General features: G+C 45.2%; 3 protein-coding genes across 4 annotated transcripts; 1 reads left to right on the top strand and 2 right to left on the bottom strand.

Moving 5' to 3' along the window:
- Window positions 1-231: 231 nt before the first annotated feature.
- Window positions 232-7,493, bottom strand: ptp4a1 (protein tyrosine phosphatase 4A1). Its single transcript, XM_035143847.2, has 6 exons — window positions 7,314-7,493; window positions 4,395-5,085; window positions 4,049-4,141; window positions 2,936-3,066; window positions 2,247-2,321; window positions 232-1,421 (listed from the first exon to the last, which is right to left on the bottom strand). Exons 2-6 carry the CDS (start codon window positions 4,497-4,499, stop codon window positions 1,304-1,306), a joined length of 522 nt encoding a protein of 173 aa, XP_034999738.1. The 5' UTR covers window positions 4,500-5,085; window positions 7,314-7,493; the 3' UTR covers window positions 232-1,303.
- A 3,007-nt stretch (window positions 7,494-10,500) lies between these two features.
- Window positions 10,501-13,672, top strand: lgsn (lengsin, lens protein with glutamine synthetase domain). Its single transcript, XM_035142312.1, has 4 exons — window positions 10,501-10,524; window positions 10,715-11,402; window positions 12,059-12,225; window positions 12,479-13,672. Exons 1-4 carry the CDS (start codon window positions 10,501-10,503, stop codon window positions 13,670-13,672), a joined length of 2,073 nt encoding a protein of 690 aa, XP_034998203.1.
- On the bottom strand, window positions 13,570-22,078 carry LOC118098376 (protein FAM83B). Of its 2 annotated transcripts, XM_035142119.2 has the most exons (5): window positions 21,659-22,078; window positions 20,934-21,483; window positions 18,989-19,153; window positions 17,085-17,209; window positions 13,570-16,983 (listed from the first exon to the last, which is right to left on the bottom strand). In XM_035142119.2, the coding sequence occupies exons 2-5, from the start codon at window positions 21,396-21,398 to the stop codon at window positions 14,967-14,969; spliced, it is 2,772 nt and encodes a 923-aa protein (XP_034998010.2). In that variant the 5' UTR covers window positions 21,399-21,483; window positions 21,659-22,078; the 3' UTR covers window positions 13,570-14,966. The 2 variants fall into 2 exon arrangements, with proteins under 2 accessions (XP_034998010.2, XP_047197554.1); XM_047341598.1 differs by having other exon boundaries at window positions 20,934-22,078.
- Window positions 22,079-22,080: the final 2 nt, after the last annotated feature.

Below are 22,080 nucleotides of genomic sequence, written 5' to 3'. Positions count from 1 at the left end.
AGTGTGGAGTACTGTAGTACTGTAGAGTACTGTGGAGTACTGTGGAGTACTGCTACTTCAGGTAGACGCAGCCCACGTAGGTGATGACAACCCTAAATTCTTTTGTCCCTAAATTACCATGTGAAACCAAAACTAACAGATCAAATGAAACAAACACATGAAGCTTGGTTCAGACTCTCTATTTAAATAAAAACTGTAAATACAAAAAGAAATAACGACTTAACACGTCCATTTGTTGTTTTTCAGTGTATCATTTAATGTACTCTCACAAGTTGGTGAACAGGTACAACTTTGTCGCTCACGGTACTAAATCACACATCCATTGATAGTATAAATAGCCAACCTAATAATAATAGTACACATTTTTCAAATACATAAAATCATCAAGTATCCAAGTCTTAAGTTACGGACATCAAATAAAAAGGCGTACAAAATATCGCAGACGTTGGAAGTCCAGTTTGAAGCGGAAAAAAACAAAAATAAACTGAAAAATAAGAGAAAAATCACATTTTGGACATGGCAGTTAATTAGTAAACAGATGGTTTGATAGAGAAAAGAAAAAAGACGAAGTTCCTAGACTTTCAGTTGACAAATATTGCAACAATTAAGCATTTTTATATTAAAAAATAGTCGCTGAAAGGGCATAAGTGTGTGTAAGACTTCCTGCACAAGACAAAGGCAACTATTTCTTTTTTTTTTTTTTGTTCCGAGTAGAAAAATGAAACCATTTCCAAATGCCAGCGGGAGACGAATCTGCCTCGATTGCCTTTGTTCCACTTTGATTGTAAGGCATTTATGGATGAACCATCTGATTTCAAGGAAGGCATACCTCTGTCTAGTCAGCCTGGAAAACAGAATCCTAAAACTGAAGTGGAGGGAGGGGGCGGACATAACTGCTCACAGGAAATGAATTCATCTTCTTATCTTCTAGCACAATCTCAGGCGACGTAAACGCACCGGCCAATCAAAATCTTTGAGTTGCGTTTGCAGAAGAAACAATTAATCCAACATTTTACAATGATACACGACTCAGCGCTGCCCTTGCTTTGTTTTTTTTTTTGTTTTAATGGGCATAAGAATAGGAAACACCCGGTTCACACAACTCTGGATTTGTCTTTTTCTGACACTAGTTTGGAGCCTGAAGGGGGGGACAGTTTAACTACCGCACATGGTTTTCCAAATAAAACGACTTCAACACAATGACTAAGGAAACAAGCCGGCCAGGGAAGAAGCTAGCAAGGTCGAACTGAGCTCTTCCGCAGGGTGGTGGTGGGCGGTGTGGGCGTGGCTCGGGGGTTTGGCTCTACTGGATGCAGCAGTTATTGCGATGGCCGTTGGAATCTTTGAAGCGCAGGCGCATCTTTGGACGATATTTCTCCAGATAGAACAGCTGCTTGCTGTTGAACGCTCCTCGACGCTTCCTGGAAGAAAGAGAAGGTTTTTAAAATCAGCAGGACCAACAACGATATCGTGTCTGAGGCTGGTTGATTTCTTTCGGAATGTGATAGAAGCCTGTAGCCCTGTAGGTTTTTGTTAAAAGTTAATGCAGTGCGGACGCCAGGAGAATGTTAAGCAGAGTTAATGTGTGGCACTGTGTGTGTTGCCTTTACATCCACAGGAACAGAAACTCAAAGTGTTGAGTTACATCTTAAAAAGAAGGAAATCCTCAGTTCTTTCCATCTATACGCACGACTCTAGGTGCAGCATGAGAGCGAGGCTGCACACAGCGAAACGTAAAAGGTTAAAGGTCGAAGTACGAACGGGTTTATTATCTGGTGAGAACACCGACAAATCTCCCATCAGGCGATGACTCATCGGACTTTAAAAGCACTTCCTCCACCTGAGTCACTCTCCTTGTAGCTGATTTCCCATCTATTTACAGATGTGACTCATCGCTGCTCGTTTCATGTGATAAAATCATCCTGTTTGTGGGAAGTGCAGGTTATGTCACACAAAGTATTTTGGTCTAGTGGACAGTTATTATATTGTAGCTCTAGTGGTGGATGATCAGTAATTAGACTGTGCTGCAGCTCACGTAACTGTAAAACATGCCACTCGTACATATCCTGATCAAACATTGGATTTTATCATTAAAGGGATTCTCACCTGAAACATCAACATATACATATTTGCCTCAATAATCCAGTGTCCATTGAGAACACCTGAGAGATGCTCCATCGGCTTTTCATTCCAAACAACCGTCATCTTAACAAAACCTCAAACTGTTTATTATCACGTGAACTTACTGTCGAATGAACTGGACAGCATCTTCATATTTCATCCCACATTCAATCAAGGCGAGTGCGACCAGAACCGGAGCTCTGCAGAGGAGACGAGCACAAAAGGACATCGGTCAACGGGAAATACTAAAAACAGCTGATATAGAAAGAAAAGAGGAACTTTGGAAACGATTCGGAAGATGTTATCAAACAGTTATGACAAAGAAATGAGTGTGTTGACACTTTGGCTTCTTGATTTCCAGACTCTAATTTGACCTGATATAATAAAACGATAATCACCCACTTTTGTATTTTATCTAATGATCATTATTTCATAAATAAAATGCTAAAATGAAAAATTTATGACAGTTGTGAAATTATAAGGCTTTTGGCTTTTTAGCTTTATCTGTTTAACCCTCAGGAAACAGAGGTCGGATGATTAGCCTCTAACTTCCTGTATAAATCAATCATAAATAAAAAACCATAAAACTTATTCAAGTCAAGACTTCTGTCTTCTACTTCATCATGTTGTGATACGTTTGGTTCAGAAGCTGAAACCTGAAGATCTTCCAGGTTTTTCAGTGAACAAAAGACTTTAAACAATCCCCTGTTTGTTCCTGTCGCAGAAAACGAGCCAGTGTGAGTTTAATTTGTCACATTCCCACGAGCACAGCTCACGTGCGAACCCGTTACTGGGCCGAGAACCCAGAACTCACCTCCCCAGTCCTGCCACACAGTGGACAGCGACGCAGCAGCCTGGCTCCTCCCGGAACTTCAGCTTCAGCAGGTTCAGCCAATCGTCCACGATCTGGTTGGAGGGAGGAGCTCCGTCATCGAACGGCCAATCCTGGAGCAGGAGAGGAGGGAAAAAGGGAAATAACGTCATCGGCCCAGTTTCTTGGAAACCAAAACAAAAGAAGTGCGAGGGCCGAGCCGGCAGGGGAGAGAACATGTTGTTGTAGCGGGGGGGGGATGGAGGGATGGAGGCCTTTTCCTTTCTTCTGTTTCAGAGTCTTTGTTTGACATTTTAAAAAGGTTTGACTTTATGAACATTAAGTTTAAATTCATTTCTACGCTCTAAATTAAAACAGGTAGAGCATCTGTTTTTTAAAAAAAGCATGGCCGCTCAACAAAGGTCGAAATCAACACAAGTCAAATGAATTCATGAACTGATGGACAGAAAATACATTTTGATAAGAGATGAAGCAAAAAAACGTATGAATATGAATTCAATATTATTATTATTATATAAACTGTTGCCTGGACAGAACGAGACTCAGGGGAAGTTGTGGTTGGTCTTTATTGCCCTTTTCTCACTTTTTAGAGACTGAACTGTTACGATAGAAAATAATCTGCAGAATAATCTTTGATCAAAATAATGGTTAATTAGCTGCAGCTTCACATTTAACACAATAATTTAAATCAGATTTACTCACTAATCCATTGTCAAGCAGAGGAAGGTTGGTTTTGATTACTACAGGAAGCAATGTGAGGATCTTAAGGGTTTAAATCAGTTAAATATGATAAATGTACATCTGTAAGATCTGTAAATAAACTCTGTTCCATGTCAGCTTATTGTTCTTTTTAAAGATATTGAGCCTCACAGTCTCTGAACTACATCTAAGCACCAAGAGAAAAGGTTCAGGCTGTGAGTCACGACTGCACTTTGTCTGTTATGTGTTTTATTGATGGAAGTTTTTACATAACGCTGTAAGAAAACATCTTAACTGACCACATGTTTGGGGGGGGGGGAAACCCACAGCTCAAAGGGACGAACATTAATCCAACAAGAGTCACGAGGTTCGTCGGTTATTTAAGTTTGAACTCACCAGCACCTGGATTCCCTCTTTCACCACCAGGGTGGCGTCATAGGTGGCCTCACAAACTCTCACGACAGTGGTGACTCCATATTTCTTCAGCTCCTGCAAAAATACATCAGACGGCTGGTGAGAGACAATAAGCAGATAGACACACATGTACACTATTAAAAATATTAAATGTGCTTTTTGTAGTTTTATCTTCTTCCGAAACACGTTTTCAAAGTGCTTATGTTACGTTATCTCCACTCAAATCATTTCCCCAGCCTGGTATCTTTGTCCTCATGCTTCCTCAAAGCGAACACACACTTCTATCTGAGCAAATGTATTAATTTGAACCAATGAAACCGCAGCTCACCTCGATGAACTTGTTCAGGGTGGCGTTGGTGGGATTGTGGGTGATGAGGAACCTCATGTTTTTGTACGTGATCTCCACAGGGGCAGGTCTGTTCATGCGAGCCATCGTGACAACGGTGAAGAAAAACAAAAAAAATGACCAAACCCAAACGTCTTCCACGGAGTGAAAACACCGACGTAAACACTTAGTTGAATTCGGACGGGAATGTCAAAAAAACGCAAAATGTCCAACGAGCTTCCAGAAACAAAAAAAATTACCTCTGGTCGTCTTCGAGGTTGGCAAGGCTGGAAAAAAAAGAAAACGAACAAAGGCTGCGACGGGTAAATTTGGGGAGTTGGCGGCCGAAAGGGGTGGACAATCAGAAAAGTAACTCAAAACCCTCTTCTTTGGGATAGAACTAAAGAAAAGGAAGAAAAATAAAAAAACAAGGCTGGTTCCACCTTGATTCTGGCCGACGAGGGCAGTGTGCAGCGGGTGGAGTTACCCCATCCAGGCCGAGTTGTCGCTGGTTCTGGGAGGCGTCCCGGTCCTGCCAACGTTCCGGGGGTCCCTCCTGTGGCTCAAGTGCTTCGGATCGATTGGCGAGTTTGGCTGTTCACTCGTCTGCATAGGCAGCGTGCTGAGCCTGGCAGTAGTCCCCACTGCCCTTCAGAAACTCCATAAATGTGTGACCCAGAACACCACGGAACTGCTGCAGGACACAGGACAAGACAGAGGACGCAGCTCGTTAACAAACAGGATGCAAGAACTCAAGAAGGTTGATTAATTGACTTTTCTGTGCAGCTTGAATTCGTGTTTCGATCAGGTGAACGAACAAAGAGTTCAAATGTAAGTGATGTCGGTTTGGGAATTTGAGCATTTGTAGGATTTCCTCCATTTTCACAGTATTGTAAAGTAAATGTGTTGGATGTTTTCTCAATGTTTCTCCAACACGGTTTAAGAGATTTGTCATACCTTTGAATTTTTGACATTTTAAGAAACAAAATGATCAAATGAAAAGACAGATTCAACTTCAATCTCGTCTATTTATATCCACTCAGAGGAACAACAGCAGGTCGTGTAGTAAAGTTCGCTGCAGCTCGTGCTAACAAACACACAATCCTGCCAGAAACACGCCGTGAGGAAGTAATAACACTGGTAGTGATAAAACAATAAAGTCTGTGGGTGGATTTGGTATTAACATCAACTTCCTTCTACACTGGAAAAACAGGCGGGTTGAATTTCTGTGTTCTTTCACGAGAGATTAATAAAAACCAGTATCAGTCACAGCTAGCACGCTGCTGAGCAAGGCACTGCCCACCACAGGAGCTTGAGGGTTTCATTCTCACACTGACCCAACGGCAATTATTTTAATTATTTGTTTGGACTTCTTTGATTCCTGATTACGTGACATTTTAATTGTTTTAATCTTCTGTTCTTGTAAAGCACTTTGCAAAGTTGTTTTTGAGAAATGCCACATACACAAAGTTTATAATAAGGATCGTGACCTCTGCCAAAGAGGTGTGTTTTAATTTAAAGTGTCTATCATTTAGCTGGATCACACAAAGAATTACTGAACCGTGAAGAATCTGATACGAGTCGGGAAAAGAAGGTGTGAATCCGGATCGGAGGGCGGATGCTGGATTCCCCCACTTTCTTTGTCATTGTTTTCTTGATGAAATATACAATAATTAATTAGGGAACTGATTTCTGAGAGGGTAAATAAATGGGTGCAGCTGTAGTGGTGCAGGTCGGAGGTTTACACTCGACAGACGGCCATGACTCCACGATCCATCAATGACAAGAACATGTCTGCAACATCCTGTAAGTGGGAAAACCCTTTCACCACCTCCCAGGGACAACGTCATGGGTCTGGAGGAAACACAACATGCAGCTCCAGGGGGCTGGTATCCACCAGGCCCTATGGTGCAGGTCCAAATGAGATCCAGATCCTGTCAGGTCTCTGGCAGAGGTGTGAACTCTCTGAGGGCCTGCGTGTTGGACAAACTGCAGCTCTGTGGAACATCTAATGGCTGCTGAGCACAAAAGAACCTGCAGGTCCCATCTGTGTAAACTGAGCTCAGGCCCTTCATCTGGTCTGTAGCAGACCCTCATCATCATCACAGAGTTTAAAACGTCCTGGATGTTTTTACAGCCCGCGGCAGGGACACCTCTCTGCAGACGGTCACCTCCGAATTACCCGGAGCCGCTCCGGACGGTGATCCGGTGGGTTCCGGCTGAAACTCTGCATTTCGGTAGAAACGTGTTAAAACCGAGGACAGGGGAGATGGTTTAAAAGGGCAGACGTGTAGGAGACACGGAGGGGACATGTGTAGGAGACACGGAGGACACATGACGGAGGACACGGGCTCTCCACGGATGCTCGGTGCTCAGCCTCCTTTGTGTGAGACGCTGGCCGCCATCATCCGCTCCGGCCCTGCAGGCAGCGGCCGCAGCTCCGGGGCTGCACCGGCTCTCCGCCTCCTGCAGGCCGCGCACACGACGCCTCGTTGCGGGCGGAGGACAGCTCGACCGTGTGCACAGCCACCGAGGGGAGCCGTCCGTCGCCATTTTCCAGTTATTTCACGTTGCGACACGTTACGATGTTTCCACCGGGCGTGAGAGCCGCGGCTGCCCGGCAGCTGCGCATCTGACAGCGGCTTCCTCCGGCTCCTCGCCCCGGGAACAGCCCGGAGCTTTTACCCGCAGCGGAACCACCGGGACAAACCGGGTTAGCCCGCTTCTGTTACCACCGAGAGGCTACATGTTACGCGTTAGAGCCGTGCGGATTTCCACCCGGGTTAGTCCCGAGCAGGCCGTGATTTCCCCCCCCACACGGCCCGGAGGCCAGCTGGGGACGAGCCGCTCCGGAGCGAGCTGCGCCGCGGAGGAGCGAGCACAAGATGGACGCCGCGGGAGACAACAGGAGACGGGACTTACTGGGGTGTGTTTACTCATTGAAGATTGTAGCTCAATCATTCAGCCGCTCCCCAGAAACCGGTAGAATTAACGGACGCTTCTCCACCGCACGGTCCGGTGATGATTCCCCGAGCGGAGCCGAAGTCTCCCGGTGATCTCCGGATTTCTCCCCGACACCGACTTCCGCTTTTCAAAATAAAACACCGCCCCCTCCGCAGCCTCTTGCTTCTCTGGACATTAAAACGAGTTCATATTTAATCATCTGATTTAATTCAAATGGACAGTGTGCACGAATTAATGTGAGAACAATGGTTCATGGAAATGTACCGGAGTTAGTCTCTTAGACTCAGTTTCAGTCCCAGGCAGGTTGACAAAGAAACAAACAACACACAATAAACCTACAGATACATATTTAAATCCACAATATGCTTTATGACATCTGTTTTAAAAGGTGCTATATAAATAGAGGTATCAGTGGTTAGGTGGAAGGAGAGGGAACCGTGGCAGAACAACAGAAGAGGAAGAGGATATAGAAGATGCACCTGGACGTTGGTGACCACTCACCAATAAACTAAACAAAGAAGAAGATCATTTTCTCAGTTTAATAAACCTTCAAAATGCTGGTTTATCAAACCATCGCAACTCACGACCCAGCAGCCTCAACCCAGCATGTTTTAGTGTCTATAACAATTTATGTATTTGGTTTTATTTCAGACCCGTGAAGGCTGTAAAGTTTTAGTTGTGTATAAACATAGAACCTCAGTGGAGGCTGCATAATGAAACTGATAAACAAGAAGAAGATGAAGTTGATGAAAGGAAGAATGTGATTCTACTCCCTCACATTTTCACATGTAATTTCCCCCAAAACTCATTTCATATTCTATGACACAAAACCTCCTGCAGAGACACGACTGAAACGTTTCCTCCGTGTCAGTACTTCAGTTATGAGGCAGGAGGTGAAGACACTTCTTAGTGTGAACTTCCCACGCAGACATTTTTACCTACAGGTGAATTCTTTTGGTCCAAACAGGTTCAGGTTAAAGGTCAAACACAAAAACGACTATCACCAGCCGGCAAAGCTGGAATGACAAGTTTTTTACCACAACAACAACAACAACATGTTGAAATCTGTAACTCTTCTCATCTTGACGCCTCCTTAGACTTATTTACATATGCTACTAAAATATATTTATGTCTGTCAGATGGTTTTTTTACTCTTATTCTCAGCTCACAACAATTAAACTATGATATATTATATTATATTCTGTCCACGTAATGTACTTTTGTTCACATCCACTTCACACCTGAAGTATTATTTTGAAGAGAAACCCTGAGATCATCTGGTTCCTCCTTCTTTAAAGTGTCTCCAGCTTGACTGAGCAGTGGGAACCCCACCCTGAAAATGTGAGGTCCAGACCAGAGACTGAATATAAAGAGGGTCAGACATCTTTGAGGCTCCAAGCTGCTCAGGTCAGCTGGTGACTGCCCCCCCCTCCTGAGAACACGTGGACAGAACACTCCAGAAAACATGCTGGGGCCAATACAGAGTCAATATAAGATGTGTGTGTATGTGGAGAGTTGTGTGTTACTCATCCGTGTGCATTGTCACATTTGTAAACGTGTAGAAGAATCTGCAAATGCGTGCTGAGATTTTCAAATACAGGAATTTGCAAATGTGAATTTGGAATCTAAATGTGTTATAAGATTGTAAAGTTCAGACAAATCTGTGAATGTGATGATGAATCTTTGATTTGTTCCTAGATGTTCGAGGCTGACAGAGTTGGAAACACGTCATCAACTCAGACAGGCGTCGCTGTGAGCTGCTGCTGTTACACTTTGTGTTATCAGCTGTTTTACTCTTCAGTCGTGGCACATCTGAACATATGTGTTGGGGTTTTGTTCGTATCCATCCCTGTTCACATTGTCTTTTATTTTACACTCAAAGTGAGAAACAGCTTTATGAATAAAATAACTAAAAGGCCCTTTCGTCTTATTGTACAAATTAATCACATTGATCAAAAAAATCATACAAAATCTAATATTATAATCTCTGTGGTAGATTTTCCGACAGATGACTCACATCTAAATCCACCACAGAGATTTGAGACTGGTCTTTGTGTATTGTCTCACAATATATATGATATATATGTGAATAAATGATGAATATTTGTTCATAGAACTCGATGGTGGCAGCCGATCGTGGGTAATAATTACTAACTAGACTGTTTAGATATACAAAATGCCAACTTACATCTACTGTCACTGACAAAACCCTCTATCATTACAACTGGCATTTCTGCTCCTTCCTCTTTGTCAGACATTTTCTTTGGTATAAAAACTTTAAAACAGTGATTCACCTCTTTTGGGCGATACAAACAAACATTTGTAGATTTATTGAATATTATTTGGCTTTACAAGGAGTTTTTCTCAAAGTGTAAAACACAAGGATTTCTGTTTATGATCTTTAGCAGCTGTTCAGGAGCTTTCGATTGTTTCTTCTTCAGCACATTGACTTTGCTCTGTTGTTATGATTCTTTGTAGATTTGAATTTACATTTTAAACGTACTTTAAGGACGTGTTGCCTCCGTTGGCTGATGAACATATGAGATGATAGAACAACAGCTGATAAACTCACCGTGTCGGCTGGAGTTTCTTTTATTCACCAACACTTTATAACCTAATATAACTTGTAGGGAAGTGGTAGCTGTATATATTTCTGATTTATAGATGAACTGATTGTATTAAGTGAAGAAAACACATTTAAATAGGTTCGTGTTCTCGGGGATTGTAGACGGATGATTCTCAGCAGCGGTTTCATGCATCAGCAGCAGCAGCAGCCATTGTCTGCTCCTGGTAGTTTGTGTTTTTTTTTTTATCTCTCTAGAATAAATACTTTTGCTCGGTATCTTTCTGGAAGCACAAACAGAGCTGCTGAGCTCTGCACTCTCACTTTGCAGGAGCACAAAAGCGACTCTGAATTGTCCGGCAGCCAATGAGCCGGCAGCTCAGCGGCTCAGTGTCCACCAGCGGCCGGCGGGTGCCAGTTTCCAGCCAGACTCCCGTGGGTGCTGGGGGCGAGAAAGAATTTTCTAATCCGTCACCATTGTACCAATTGTCTATAAAAATTAATGTGCCAGAGAAGCTCTGTCCTCACATGAGGGCCCTCAAATCTCCAAATCACTGTTCATGAAAGAGTTCAAACAAAGAAATGAATGACTCTGAGGATTTCAAGGTAACAATTCAAAATCTAACTTTTTGATTTTTATTTTATTTCAGCAACAAACTTTGGCTTTTAACAAACATTTTTTCCAGTGGCTCTTTGATTTTATTCTTTAATGTTTTTGAAGTTTAATTTTGAATCAGTATTTCTACAGATTTGATCTCGTCTCTTAACATTCATGTGACGGACACATGTTTTCCAGGAGGGCGAGAGTAGAAGCACAGACCAGATAGACGGCACAGGGATGAGCAGCAGGAAGGGAGTGAGGGTGACTGGGAGACATGTGCCTCCTGTGGATTGGAGCAGCAGAGGAGGAGGTCCATCCATCATCCACTCTCCTGCCAGCACCCCCATACCTCCAGACACCCCCACCCTCATCTCAATTGGCCCCCTGCCTCTCAGGCCCCCAGAGCGGGTCGCTGAGCGCAGAATACATGAAGCCTCAGCTGGGGACGACTGGCCCGGGGTGGCATCGTCTCAACCCAGGGTGTCCTACAGTGAAATGGGTGTCCCCAGGCAGACCATGGAGGAGCTGAAGACCATCCTGAGGGACAGTCCTCTGCTGAGCATCCGGGTGAGAGACGATGGGAAGCCGGGGAGTCCCTATACGTACCTCCACGGAAGCAGGAGCGCTAGAGACGGTGGTGGACGCCCCGACGGACGGCAGGAAGATGGAAACCCCCACAGGGTGTTGAGCACCTTCAAACCCCAGTCTGATGCTTCCAGAAGGGGGCCCAGGGCCAGAGAGAGCACATCTATTCAGCTGCCTTCCAGCATGGATTCATCCAGCTCGTTCAGGTCAGATGGGAACACAAATAGGCAGCCGGGCGTCAGTGCACACTCACATGCAAGAGGTGGCTCCTGGGAAGAGACTGGAGCTTCTCATTCAGGTCGGTGAAGCTTTGTTTATACGACGAGTTATTTCCTCCCAAATCCAGAAATTATTTCTCTTACAAAGAAAAAATGTAGCAGATAAAACATCTCAGATCAAAGACTGTTAAAAGTCCGTTCTCGAGTTTGTTTAAAATCCTAAATTTGTCTCATTCTCCTGTTTTTACTGAGCTGTCGATTTCTTTTACCATTTTTTTGTGTTTTCTTTATTTTTACCTGGACTTTTCTAATTATGAATTTGCCGTAAAGCTGGCTGTGTAATGGACTTTTGCCTTTTTCAAAACTGAGAGGAGAAGGATCTTTTCATCCTAAACAAACTCATTATTTCTACATTTAGTATAAATTGCAATTTATCGCCTATTTCCAAGTTGTTTTTCACCTCGAGCACAGCTGCATGTTTCTGTGCTTCAATTTACTTTTTCTTGTGGAAAACATAACATCCAATAACCTAATGATGGCCGATCTGTTTATTGGCTGAGACGACTTATTAAACAAATTCTGTCTAATCGGTATTGACTTGTTCAAACAGAGCTGATCTCGGATTTGACTAAAGTCGTCTTGACACCACTGGAGAAAACATGGATTTGTGGATTTCTTTCTCAGGCTTAGTACTTGAATCAATGTTTTTGCAGATATTTCAAACTGTTTTCTACAGATAACGGGAACGAGACGGTCGAGTTCTCTGGTAACCAGAGGTTCATTGCAGACATGGAGCAGATCAAGCAGCAGATCGCCCGAGAGAACATCAACTTTGTCCGATTCGAGGCCACCGATCTCCACGGGGTGTCCAGGTCCAAGACAGTGCCTGTTCGCTTCTTCCACGTATGGAAACCTACCCACCTGCCTACTCACTCACCCACCTACCTACCTACCTACATACCTACTCACTTACCCACCTACCTACTTACCTACCACCCTACCTATGGTCTTTAAGCGAGGCTAAACATCTCCCAGCAGTTCCTCTGTATTTGACACAAACACGAGATGGATATTGATCTTCTCATTAATCAAAATAAATAAATGTATTTTCCAAACATGTCAGCATTCTCCTTTAACGTACACGTTGTATCCGCAGGAGAAAGCCGTGTATGGGGTTCCAATGCCGAGGAGTTACTTGGAGCTAACCCTGAGCCCTAAGAGCAATGAAGTGGACAACGCCAACACTGCCAACTTCAGCAGTGATGTCCTTCTGATCCCTGACCTTTCGACCTTCAGGGTCCTACCCTGGGCCGAGCAGACAGCCCGGGTCATCTGTGACCCCTGCACAGTGACAGGAAGCCCCCTTCGCACTTCACCTCGCCTCATCGCCAAGCAGCTCCTCGCCCAGCTCCAGACTCTGGGATTCTCGCTGCACTCCTCCTTCACCTACGAATGTTGCGTCCTGGGAGCACCTGACCGGATCGGACCAAAGACGCTCCTGTTCCCGGCTACCACCCTGCTGAGCAACCACGACCTGCCTTTCTTCCAGCAGCTGGTGGACAGCATGTACTGCATGGGTGCAGACATAGACAGCATCGCCTCTGCCAGCGGGCCCGGCCAGATGGAGATCAATCTCAGGCCAGAATTTGGTATTGCGGCAGCAGATACCGCCTTCACCTTCCGCACCGGCATCAAAGAAATGGCTCGTAAACACTGCTACATCGCCAGCTTCTTCACAGATGACGGCCTGTACAATGCTGGGGTGCTCTCTCACAGCTTGTGGGATGCTAATGGCCGGCGTAGCCTCTTCCACAGCGGGGAGAAGGCAGGCGAGCTGTCTGAGATTGGCAGAAAGTGGTTGGCCGGGCTGCTCACCCACTCTGCCGCCCTGAGCTGCCTGATGTCGCCTGGCCTCGGCTGCCGCAACCACATTGCCAAGACAATCAAAGACCCAAAACGGATGCTGTACGCCACCTGTGGCAGCAACGATAACAGCAGCTCCTTCAACATCAAATGTCACGGCGGTAGAGAGACGCACATCGACAACAAGCTGGGCTCAGCCATGGCCAACCCTTACGTCGTGCTGGCCGCCACAGTGGCTGCAGGACTGGACGGCATCAGGCGGAACCTGAACATCGAGAGTGGTCTGAACAGAGCCCCTTGTCAGCAGAAGGAATTTTCCATCCCTGTGAAGCTGGACGAGGCTCTGGAGGCGCTGGGGGAAGATCACGTGATCCGCAGCACACTCGGAGAGCCGTTTGTTCAGTATTTCATCGCCATGAAAAAGTTTGAGATTGAGACCCAAGAACTGGATGATGAGAGGAACAAGTGTCTGGAGTATTTTATTTAAAAAAAGCTTCTTTATTTGAAACACAGTTCCTCCTTCCACACAAATAAAAGCATGAGAAACTACAGCTTGAATATAAAAGTTGTTTATTTTATATATTATGTTGATATACAATCATTATCACTAGATCCTAGATATTTTTCAGAGTCATTTCAAAATAAAGGTAAATATACCCTAAATGCGCAAAGTGTTGGTGTGCAGTTTCTGTGTGTGTGTGTGTGTGTGTGTGTGTGCAAACTGGTGTTTACATAAAAGTTAATAAGTAAAACATTCAACCAATATAATAAAAATACGAAGCTCTGAGTAAGTCGCCTACGGCAGGAAATAAAACTGTAATATCCTGTGACTCTGAAGTTAGGAAGTCCTTTCTCCATTTCAAGTCGGTTCAACACTTTTGTTCTCTGATGTGAAATGAACGTAAACATCAAGTGAAGTTCTACAGATGATAAAGTGTGTGTGAGAAACACGGAGTCTTTAAGATCTGAGCTTTTTCCACCTTGTACTTTATCTTTGAACACATGTAAATCAAGATACTGTTGCATTTGATGTTGGAATCCAAACGTTGACAGTTGTTTTACAACACAAACATCAGTATAAACAGTAGTTTCACACTTTTCATATCAGAAAATATTCAGTTAAACTTAAGTTCCAGTTATTGGATGTGCTGGAGCTACATTTCTGTTGTTTTTGAGTCTTGTAGGATTTTCTTGCAAGAAAAATACAGAATATCACCAGATTTGTACTTGAACTAAACATTTTTAAATAACAGACACAATTAATATAGAGCATTGTTAATATTTCTTTACAATCTAGAAGCGCTACTGTCGTATTCATCCCGTTTTAAAGGAGACATCTGATGTTTTTCCAGTGTTTCTATCCTTTTTTTTTGTGAATGTAAAAGTTCTCCAAAGTTAAAAAGGTGTTTTCTGTACATTAGAGGAAACCTCTTACAGTCATAACACTAATCAAAAGGATCAACCTGAATATGTCTCCTTTAACATTATAAGTAAATAACTTAACTGGTGTTTTCACATCGACCCTACTTCCAATGTAACATCGACACACAGACACTTTGTACCAGATACCAAATAGATCACATCCTTCGTTTTGTGAATAACATCTTGTGTTTTAACCTCGGTGATAAATACTTTCCCTCGTAGGCTCTGAGCCACATTATGAAACACATCAGAGATTCATATCCAGTCTGTTTGTCGGAGGCAAAACCAAATCCACAAACGATCCCGCACAGATGTTGCCTTCCTTCCTGAGCCCTGTGGCCTTCACTCCTCCTGCAGCTCTACTTATTCTTGCCTATGAGATTTCCCACTCGCTGCATGAATTTTCCCAGTTTGTTTTCAGAGCTGCTTTGTGTCTGATACATTGGATAACCCGAGTCATGCCTTCCATAACTGGGACTCGTCCCTCTGTCTTTGTCTGAGGGATACATGCTCGTCGTCCTGCTTTCAGTGCTGAGCAAATACTCGTATCGGCTGTAGGCTTTCTCTCTCCTGGTCTGAAAGACGGTCGCCCCCTCGTCGCTCAGGATGCTCCTGGAGCCTCGGTCCTGCTCCGCTGCAGGGTTCGTCTTTCTTTTGCTCGAACGTTGAGGAGATAACCTTGCGAATGCAGATTTACTCTTTTCGGTGTCTGTTGGACTACCAGTGTGCTGCGACCTGGAGACACTGGGCGACTGACCTTTCTTTGTTATTTGCCCACCAGAGGACCCCTGCGAATGGTCCGCCCTGAGGGGTTGGCTCGATCCGGAGGGATTCTGCGACCTCACTGAGGCCTTCCTCTGGAGAGACTTCTCCTCTTTTTTGGAGGCTTTCTTTTCGTCAGATGAAAGCAACGCTTGCACTTTCATTCTCACGGAATTCTTCCTCTGCAGCGTCGGTTCCTCTCGTCGTTTTTCCGTGTGACTACTCTTACCCTCCACTGCAGGCTGAGATCCCGTAGATGTGTTCAATATCTTTGGAATGTTTTCTACTGATTTCTTTCTTTCTTTCGCAGCATTAGAACTGTTGGCTACTTTACCAATGGAACCACGACTTCCTCTGGCTTCATCCCGACGTTGTGGCTCTTCAGGTGAGCTTGATTTCACAGAGTTCTCTTCTGGAACAACTGTTTCATCTTTGAGATTTTCCTCATTTCCGTAGTCGAGCACAACTTTGTCCGAAGTGTTGATACGAGAAGTGTCTTTTTCTTCAGGGATCTCAATCAAGGACTCCATGGCTCTTAAATGCTGGATGCTGCTGGACTGCAAATGAGAGAGTTTGAGCGAAGGATCGTTCAGTTTCATGTCTAATTCAGCAGCTGATACCGTTCTGGTAAGAGGCTCACGCCAGTCATACGTCTGCAGTCTCTCTGTTTTGTCGCCTTCCTTACTCGGGTCATTGATTTTCTGGTTGGTTGATTCCACGTCACCACCGTTTTGTGCATGTGGCTCTAATTCGGCCACACTCTGCATCTTGTCCAGATTTCTCAACGAAGACCCAAACTTCGGTCTTTCTAGACTGGGATACATCGACCTCAAGCTTTCTTGGCTCTGCCTCAAATTAGCATATTCCTGCAAACTGAGCCTCTTCAGCCTCATTTCTTCCATCCTGGACTTAATGTCCCTCGAGCGGTTGTGAATCACCTGTGACTGTAGCTCGTTCAAGCCCGTGTGGCTGCTATACGGGGATATCATGGGAGAGATCGCATCATACGATGCATCGAGAGGCAAATCGCTCTCGTTAAAGTACGAGTCGATCTTCCACCTGTGCAGGGAAGTTTCCGAGTTGAACGGTATCAGATTCTGATCTGCACCGTAACGAGTGTGATGCCGAAGCTGCTGCTGAGACAACCTGTTTGTTGGCATCAGGTTCGATCCCGTCCTCTCAGGTGTTCCAAGGTCCCTGGTCCCCATCCTCAGCCGAGTCACGGAGTGTAACTTCTGCAGTTCTCCACCATAACTGTGTCCCCGCACCAGATTCCCCATGTCAGGACAGTGGGACTGATGCAGCCTGTCCTGCATGCTCAGGCCCCTGGTTAGCAGGGGGGGGTTATTAAACCTATCATCCGGAGCGCTTCTCATGCCGGGCATCAGTCTGGGGTTCATGTGAAGTTGGTGGAGGGACAGTTGGCTGGAGTTTGGGCTCGTCAAGGCCACAGAGTCTCTCAGGTACGGGACAGATAGTCTCTCCCTGGACAGGACGGGAGGAACCGTGGAGCGAGCGTACAGTCGGCGGAACTCCTCGTCGTAGGAGCAGACCAGCTGACCGGTTACCACCAGGACCATACTGAGGTTGATCTTCTCATAGGACCACGTGAAGCTGAAAGAGAAAAGTAGAGGCACAGTCAACAGAAACGTAGACAGACGGAGGAATGGCCTGTATCCTGGTCACATTACGAGGGAAGATCAGCACTGACTTACCTGTAAGTTCCGTATAAAACTGTTCTGCAGTCCACCAGAATAAACTTCTGCTCCAAAACTCCATGAAACTTGACCCCCGACTGACACTGGTACTGCTGCCCCTGAACTGTCCGAACCCGAATGTTCTGAGGCACAAACAAAGAAAGAAGTTAGTTTTAACCGAGCAGAACTTTGAACATGTGCTTTTTCAAATCAGAAAATATATGTTCAAGACTTGAAACTAGAGATTGAGACACAAACTCCTTCGGAAAATGTTCTAAGGACTTCTTCTTTCAACCAGTGGAGTCGCCCTCTCCTGGTCTTTCAAGAGGAGACAGGTTTCAGGCACTCTCCCATTGGCTATAATTTGCAGAACCAGAGTTTACGTCCATTTTTAGAAATAGTCGATGATAATGACTGAATTCAAAGTACCGACTCTAAGAACCGCAAAACCATCCAGCTTCAGTTTGCCTCTGCACTCCAGGAAATGTGTAATGACCGTTACAGCCTCACGTGGCCGCCAGTGAGGAGCTTGTTCATTTAACTCTTAAATGTCCAGTTTTATCCTTTTTTGTCACTTTAATTGTTTTTTAATGTTGCATCATCATCATCATCATCATCATATTATAAACTGTCCGTGTTTAACTCCGGCTCTTTAATGAGACAAATAACCAGGTGTCCTTGTTTTTGTGGCTGCAGCATTTAGACAAACATTCTCGAGGGTTTAAACATTTCCCACGCACGCACACACACACACACACACACACACACACACACACACACACACACACACACACACACACACACACACACACACACACACACACACACACACACACACACACACACACACACACACACCTTCCTTCTCTCAACAAGATCAAACCTGCTGTTTAACGTGATGTGGCTACCGGCTATGTTTCATTTGCAGACAGACCACGAAGCCGTCGCCGGGCTCGTTCTGTCGACTTGTTGTTTGACTGTTCAAATGTCGTCCTGATGCAGTTCAACAGGAAAATCCAGCCGCGCTGACAGATCTGTCCCACGGCTGCTGCAGCCGTCTCACATGCTAATGACAGGCAGGCGTGCAGAAGACATGTTTCCACGAGGGTGTGGAGCAAATGTCAGACTTAATCCACTAAATGCTCCAGTCAATAGAAGAAAGGTCAACGCAGAGGCGACGCTTCACCTGGAAACATTCATGGAATAATAATCTGCAAACTCACGACTGGAGGAGCAAAACAAAAAAACGTAGATCTGTCTTTGAACAAACTTCCAGAAGAACTTCAAAACACTATCGTGTCCTTTATTCTAAAACATAAGATGTGTAAGATGTGTTTTTGATATTTTTATGACTTTCTCAAGAAATGCAGAGATAAATAAATGGAGCGACTCGAGCTGCGCTGCGCCAATCATGTGACACACATCATGTGACACACATCATGTGACACACATCATGTGACATGCCTCACTCTCCACAACCATCTATAATACACACCCACCTCATCAGGTGGTCTATTTCAGCAGAGAGACATTTCCCATCATCCCCTTTGCTCCCACTGCTGCTGCAGTATTGCTACCAGTTGCTTCAGCCTCTCCACCCCCCCCCCCCAGCATCCACCTGTAGGCTCCAACGGGGGGTAACAAGTATTTGCTCATCACTCCCATCATTCCTGTGTGATCATGTGTGTGTGTGTGTGTGTGTGTGGGGGCTAGACACTAAACCTGTTCTAACGCTGCAATAAGTGTTTGAACGTGAGTTGTCCGACTGAACTGTTGTTGTTGAGTCTCCTTCAGTTCACGTGCAGCCTGTGTCCTCCGCACGTTGTCCCCCTGTACGTTCCCTCATCGTCCCACAGCCTCACACATTCATAACAATCAACCCCTCGTTGCTCTGGACTGTCACGGAGACGTGTCCGTCTCACCTTGAGGTCCTGGATGTTGACGCCCACCCTGTGCGACATGGTCAGGAAGCTCCTGAACTGAGAATCATCCAGGAGGATGTAGACCACCACCCCCCTCAGCGTGGCACTGACGATCTCTTTGAAGATGTCCACATCGGTGAAGACGTCCATCGATATGGCAACAACCTGGAGACACATTGGACACGTGGACACACTTTTACACACAGAACAATGTTTCTCAATCCTCAGGTGACCTTTAAACTACTGGAAGGATTTCCACGAGACCTGTTGGAAGGACGTGGTCTGGATCTGGATCAGGATCCGGGGGCAGATCATTGTGAGACAGGAGGTGTTTCAACATTTCGTTGATTCGTTGCAGACGAGACAAAGAGTTTCTTGTCACTTTGTTTCCAGGTCTTTTATTAGTCTAATTGTCACTATGAGCCAAAACCAGGATTTAACATTGAAACATCCACATGAACACACACGTTCCAGCAACGTTCCACAGCTGAAGCTGCAGCTTGTAACTTCGACTCTGGACACACACACACACACACACACACACACACACACACACACACACACACACACACTGTGATGTATGAATTATTATCTGCAGCTCTGAGACAGTGAGTCGTGTGGAGCCGAACATCGAACACATTCAAGCTGAGACACGACGGCTGATTCACGTTAACGTGTCTGAAAAGGAACTGTGGCCTTTCTGCACAAATCTCACATTGTGGAAAATTAACTGCTGAGCTGCGTGTGTGTAGGTGTGTGTGTGTGTGTGTGTGTGTGTGTGTGTGTTTGTGTGGAGAAGAAGACATTTGCGTAAATGTTGTTAAATCTCATGCTGTGACAGGATCTTGAAAAAGGACTGAAGACTAATCACTGGCCTCAGGTGATCAGTTTCTTTTCTTCACTAAATGAATGTTGCACGGTTTCATCTCACATGGAAAACTTCCTGAAACAGTTCGTTGTTACAGAGACTTTTTACTTTTAACACTTTTTTCATGAATAAATTAAAAACTACCAACAACCTGCGAAATAATCACAAGATCGTTAAACAAAACTTTTTTAAAGATTTAGTTTCTGTGAATTAGAAACAGCAGGATGTGAACTTCCTTCAGGGTTTATACCGTATATATCATAAATCATATTTTTATATATTATATCTATTCTTTTTATATTTCCTTGTGTTTATATTGCATGTTCACTTATTTATAACTTTTACTGACATTAAACTTCCCTCTTATCTTGTCTCAAGTTATTCTCTGCAGGAGAAGTTTTCTGTTTTAGTTTTTTTTGTCTCTGCTCGCCTGTTTCCGAAGAGACGAACCAACGAGAGGAAAACTGTGAATGAATTTCACAATAAAATCAAACTGGTCTTTGGTCTGAATCTGTTTAGTTGAATTAACGGCAGCTGAACGTCGGGAGATTAAAACAAACAAAGTTTCCTCAACAACGAACTGAATGAAACAATAGAAACTGTGTCGTCAGGTGTGTGTGTTTGTGTGTGAACTCGTTGTCATCACCTCTTTGGGACCTTTCCCTGTGTGTGTGTGTGTGTGTGTGTGTGTGTGTGTGTGTGTGTGTGTGTGTGTGTGTGTGTTACAGTGCAGCCAAGCCCACTGTTCAATGTTCACTGCAGAGAAATATGTGGTGATATTTATTTTCCTCTGAGTAAAAGAAACGCCTCTCATTGTCTTTGTGCTGCTTTGTGTGTGTGTGTGTGTGTGTGTGTGTGTGTGTGTGTGTGTGTGTGTGTGTGTAGCAATAAAAGACGAGGAAGAATCCTCCACATTAACACACACCTGACAGAGTCTGGTTTCACCCTCAGTGAGTGTGTGTGTGTGTGTGTGTGTGTGTGTGTTTGTGTGTGTGTGTGTGTGTGTGTGTGTGTGTGTGTGTGTGTGTCTGTGTGTGTGTGTGTGTGTGTGTGTGTGTTAGGTATCTGACAGCTCACCTGCCTCGCCTCCTGAATCTGTTTGCGGACCACCTCCTTGATGGTGGGCGTGTTCTCTCTGGGCGGGTGGAACAGCAGACTGATGCTGGTGTCCGCCCTCTCCTGCGTGCCCTCGGGCCAGCCCAGGTCCAGGTCCGGCACCTCCTCGTCCGACTCCGTGGGGAAGTAGGTGGAGGGGTTGACCTCGTCCGGGCCCGGCCTGGTGACCTCCGCCTCGTCCTCCACGACCGGCACCGCTGCATTTTCAAGGATGAAGAAGATCTCCTCCTGGGACAGGAAGTGGCTGATCTGCTCGGCCCGCAGGAAGTCCTCGTAGGCCTCTTTCCCGCCGCAGAGCAGGGCATAGATGGCCAGGCGGTAGGTTTCCTTGTAGTGTGGCTGAATGTAAAGCGGCGCCTCTTCGTCCTTCAGCGACGACAGGCCGGACAGGCTGGCCTCCATGTGTGCCGGGTCGCCTCTGAGCATCTGAACCGTCGGTGTGAAAAGCTGCGAGACTCTTATCGGTGCAGTTCACACCTGAAAGCTTCTCTGGACGACAGATACTGAGAGTCTCGCCGAGAGGGAAAACAGCTAAATGTGAAAACCTGTCCGTCGAGTGTGTGAATCACCTCCAGTAGATAAACAGAGTGAAGCATGTGGTGACTCCTGTAACCAATTATCCTTCAGCGTCACCGAAAATTAACTAAACAAGCATTCGCAGAAGACAACGAAGAAACACAACTTACTTCATGTTTGGAAAAGGTAACGCTGCTGTTGTCCAGGGAGAGGAAGCCGCTCTCCTCGGTGTGTGTCGCTCCTGCAGCCGCTCTGAGGTGTGGATTTGAACTCACGGTGTTAGAGAACAGTTTGTGGTACCTGCCCCGTTCTGTCCACTGACAGCTCGCACATTGGAACAAGCCCCGCCCCCCCCCTCAGCTCACCTGGGTGGCAGCAGCAGGTTTGTTTACCTGCTCGACTCAGCCGCTCTTTCACTTTGTGCACTTCTTTCTTTTGTGTATTATTTTCTTTATTCTTTGCTGCTGCAGGAGTCGCGTTACGTCCGGACGGGGGAGGAGGTGTGAGGAGGTGTGAGGAGGTGTGAGGAGGGGGAAGAAGACTCAAAGACGACAGGATGAGGTTGATAAGTGAAGTTTATTGACATCACAAA

This window comes from Hippoglossus stenolepis, chromosome 2, assembly GCF_022539355.2.
Source record: "Hippoglossus stenolepis isolate QCI-W04-F060 chromosome 2, HSTE1.2, whole genome shotgun sequence".
Lineage (NCBI taxonomy): Eukaryota > Metazoa > Chordata > Actinopteri > Pleuronectiformes > Pleuronectidae > Hippoglossus > Hippoglossus stenolepis.
The sequence above is the reverse complement of the archived record's forward strand: the minus strand, read 5'-3'. Positions and strand labels throughout refer to the sequence as shown.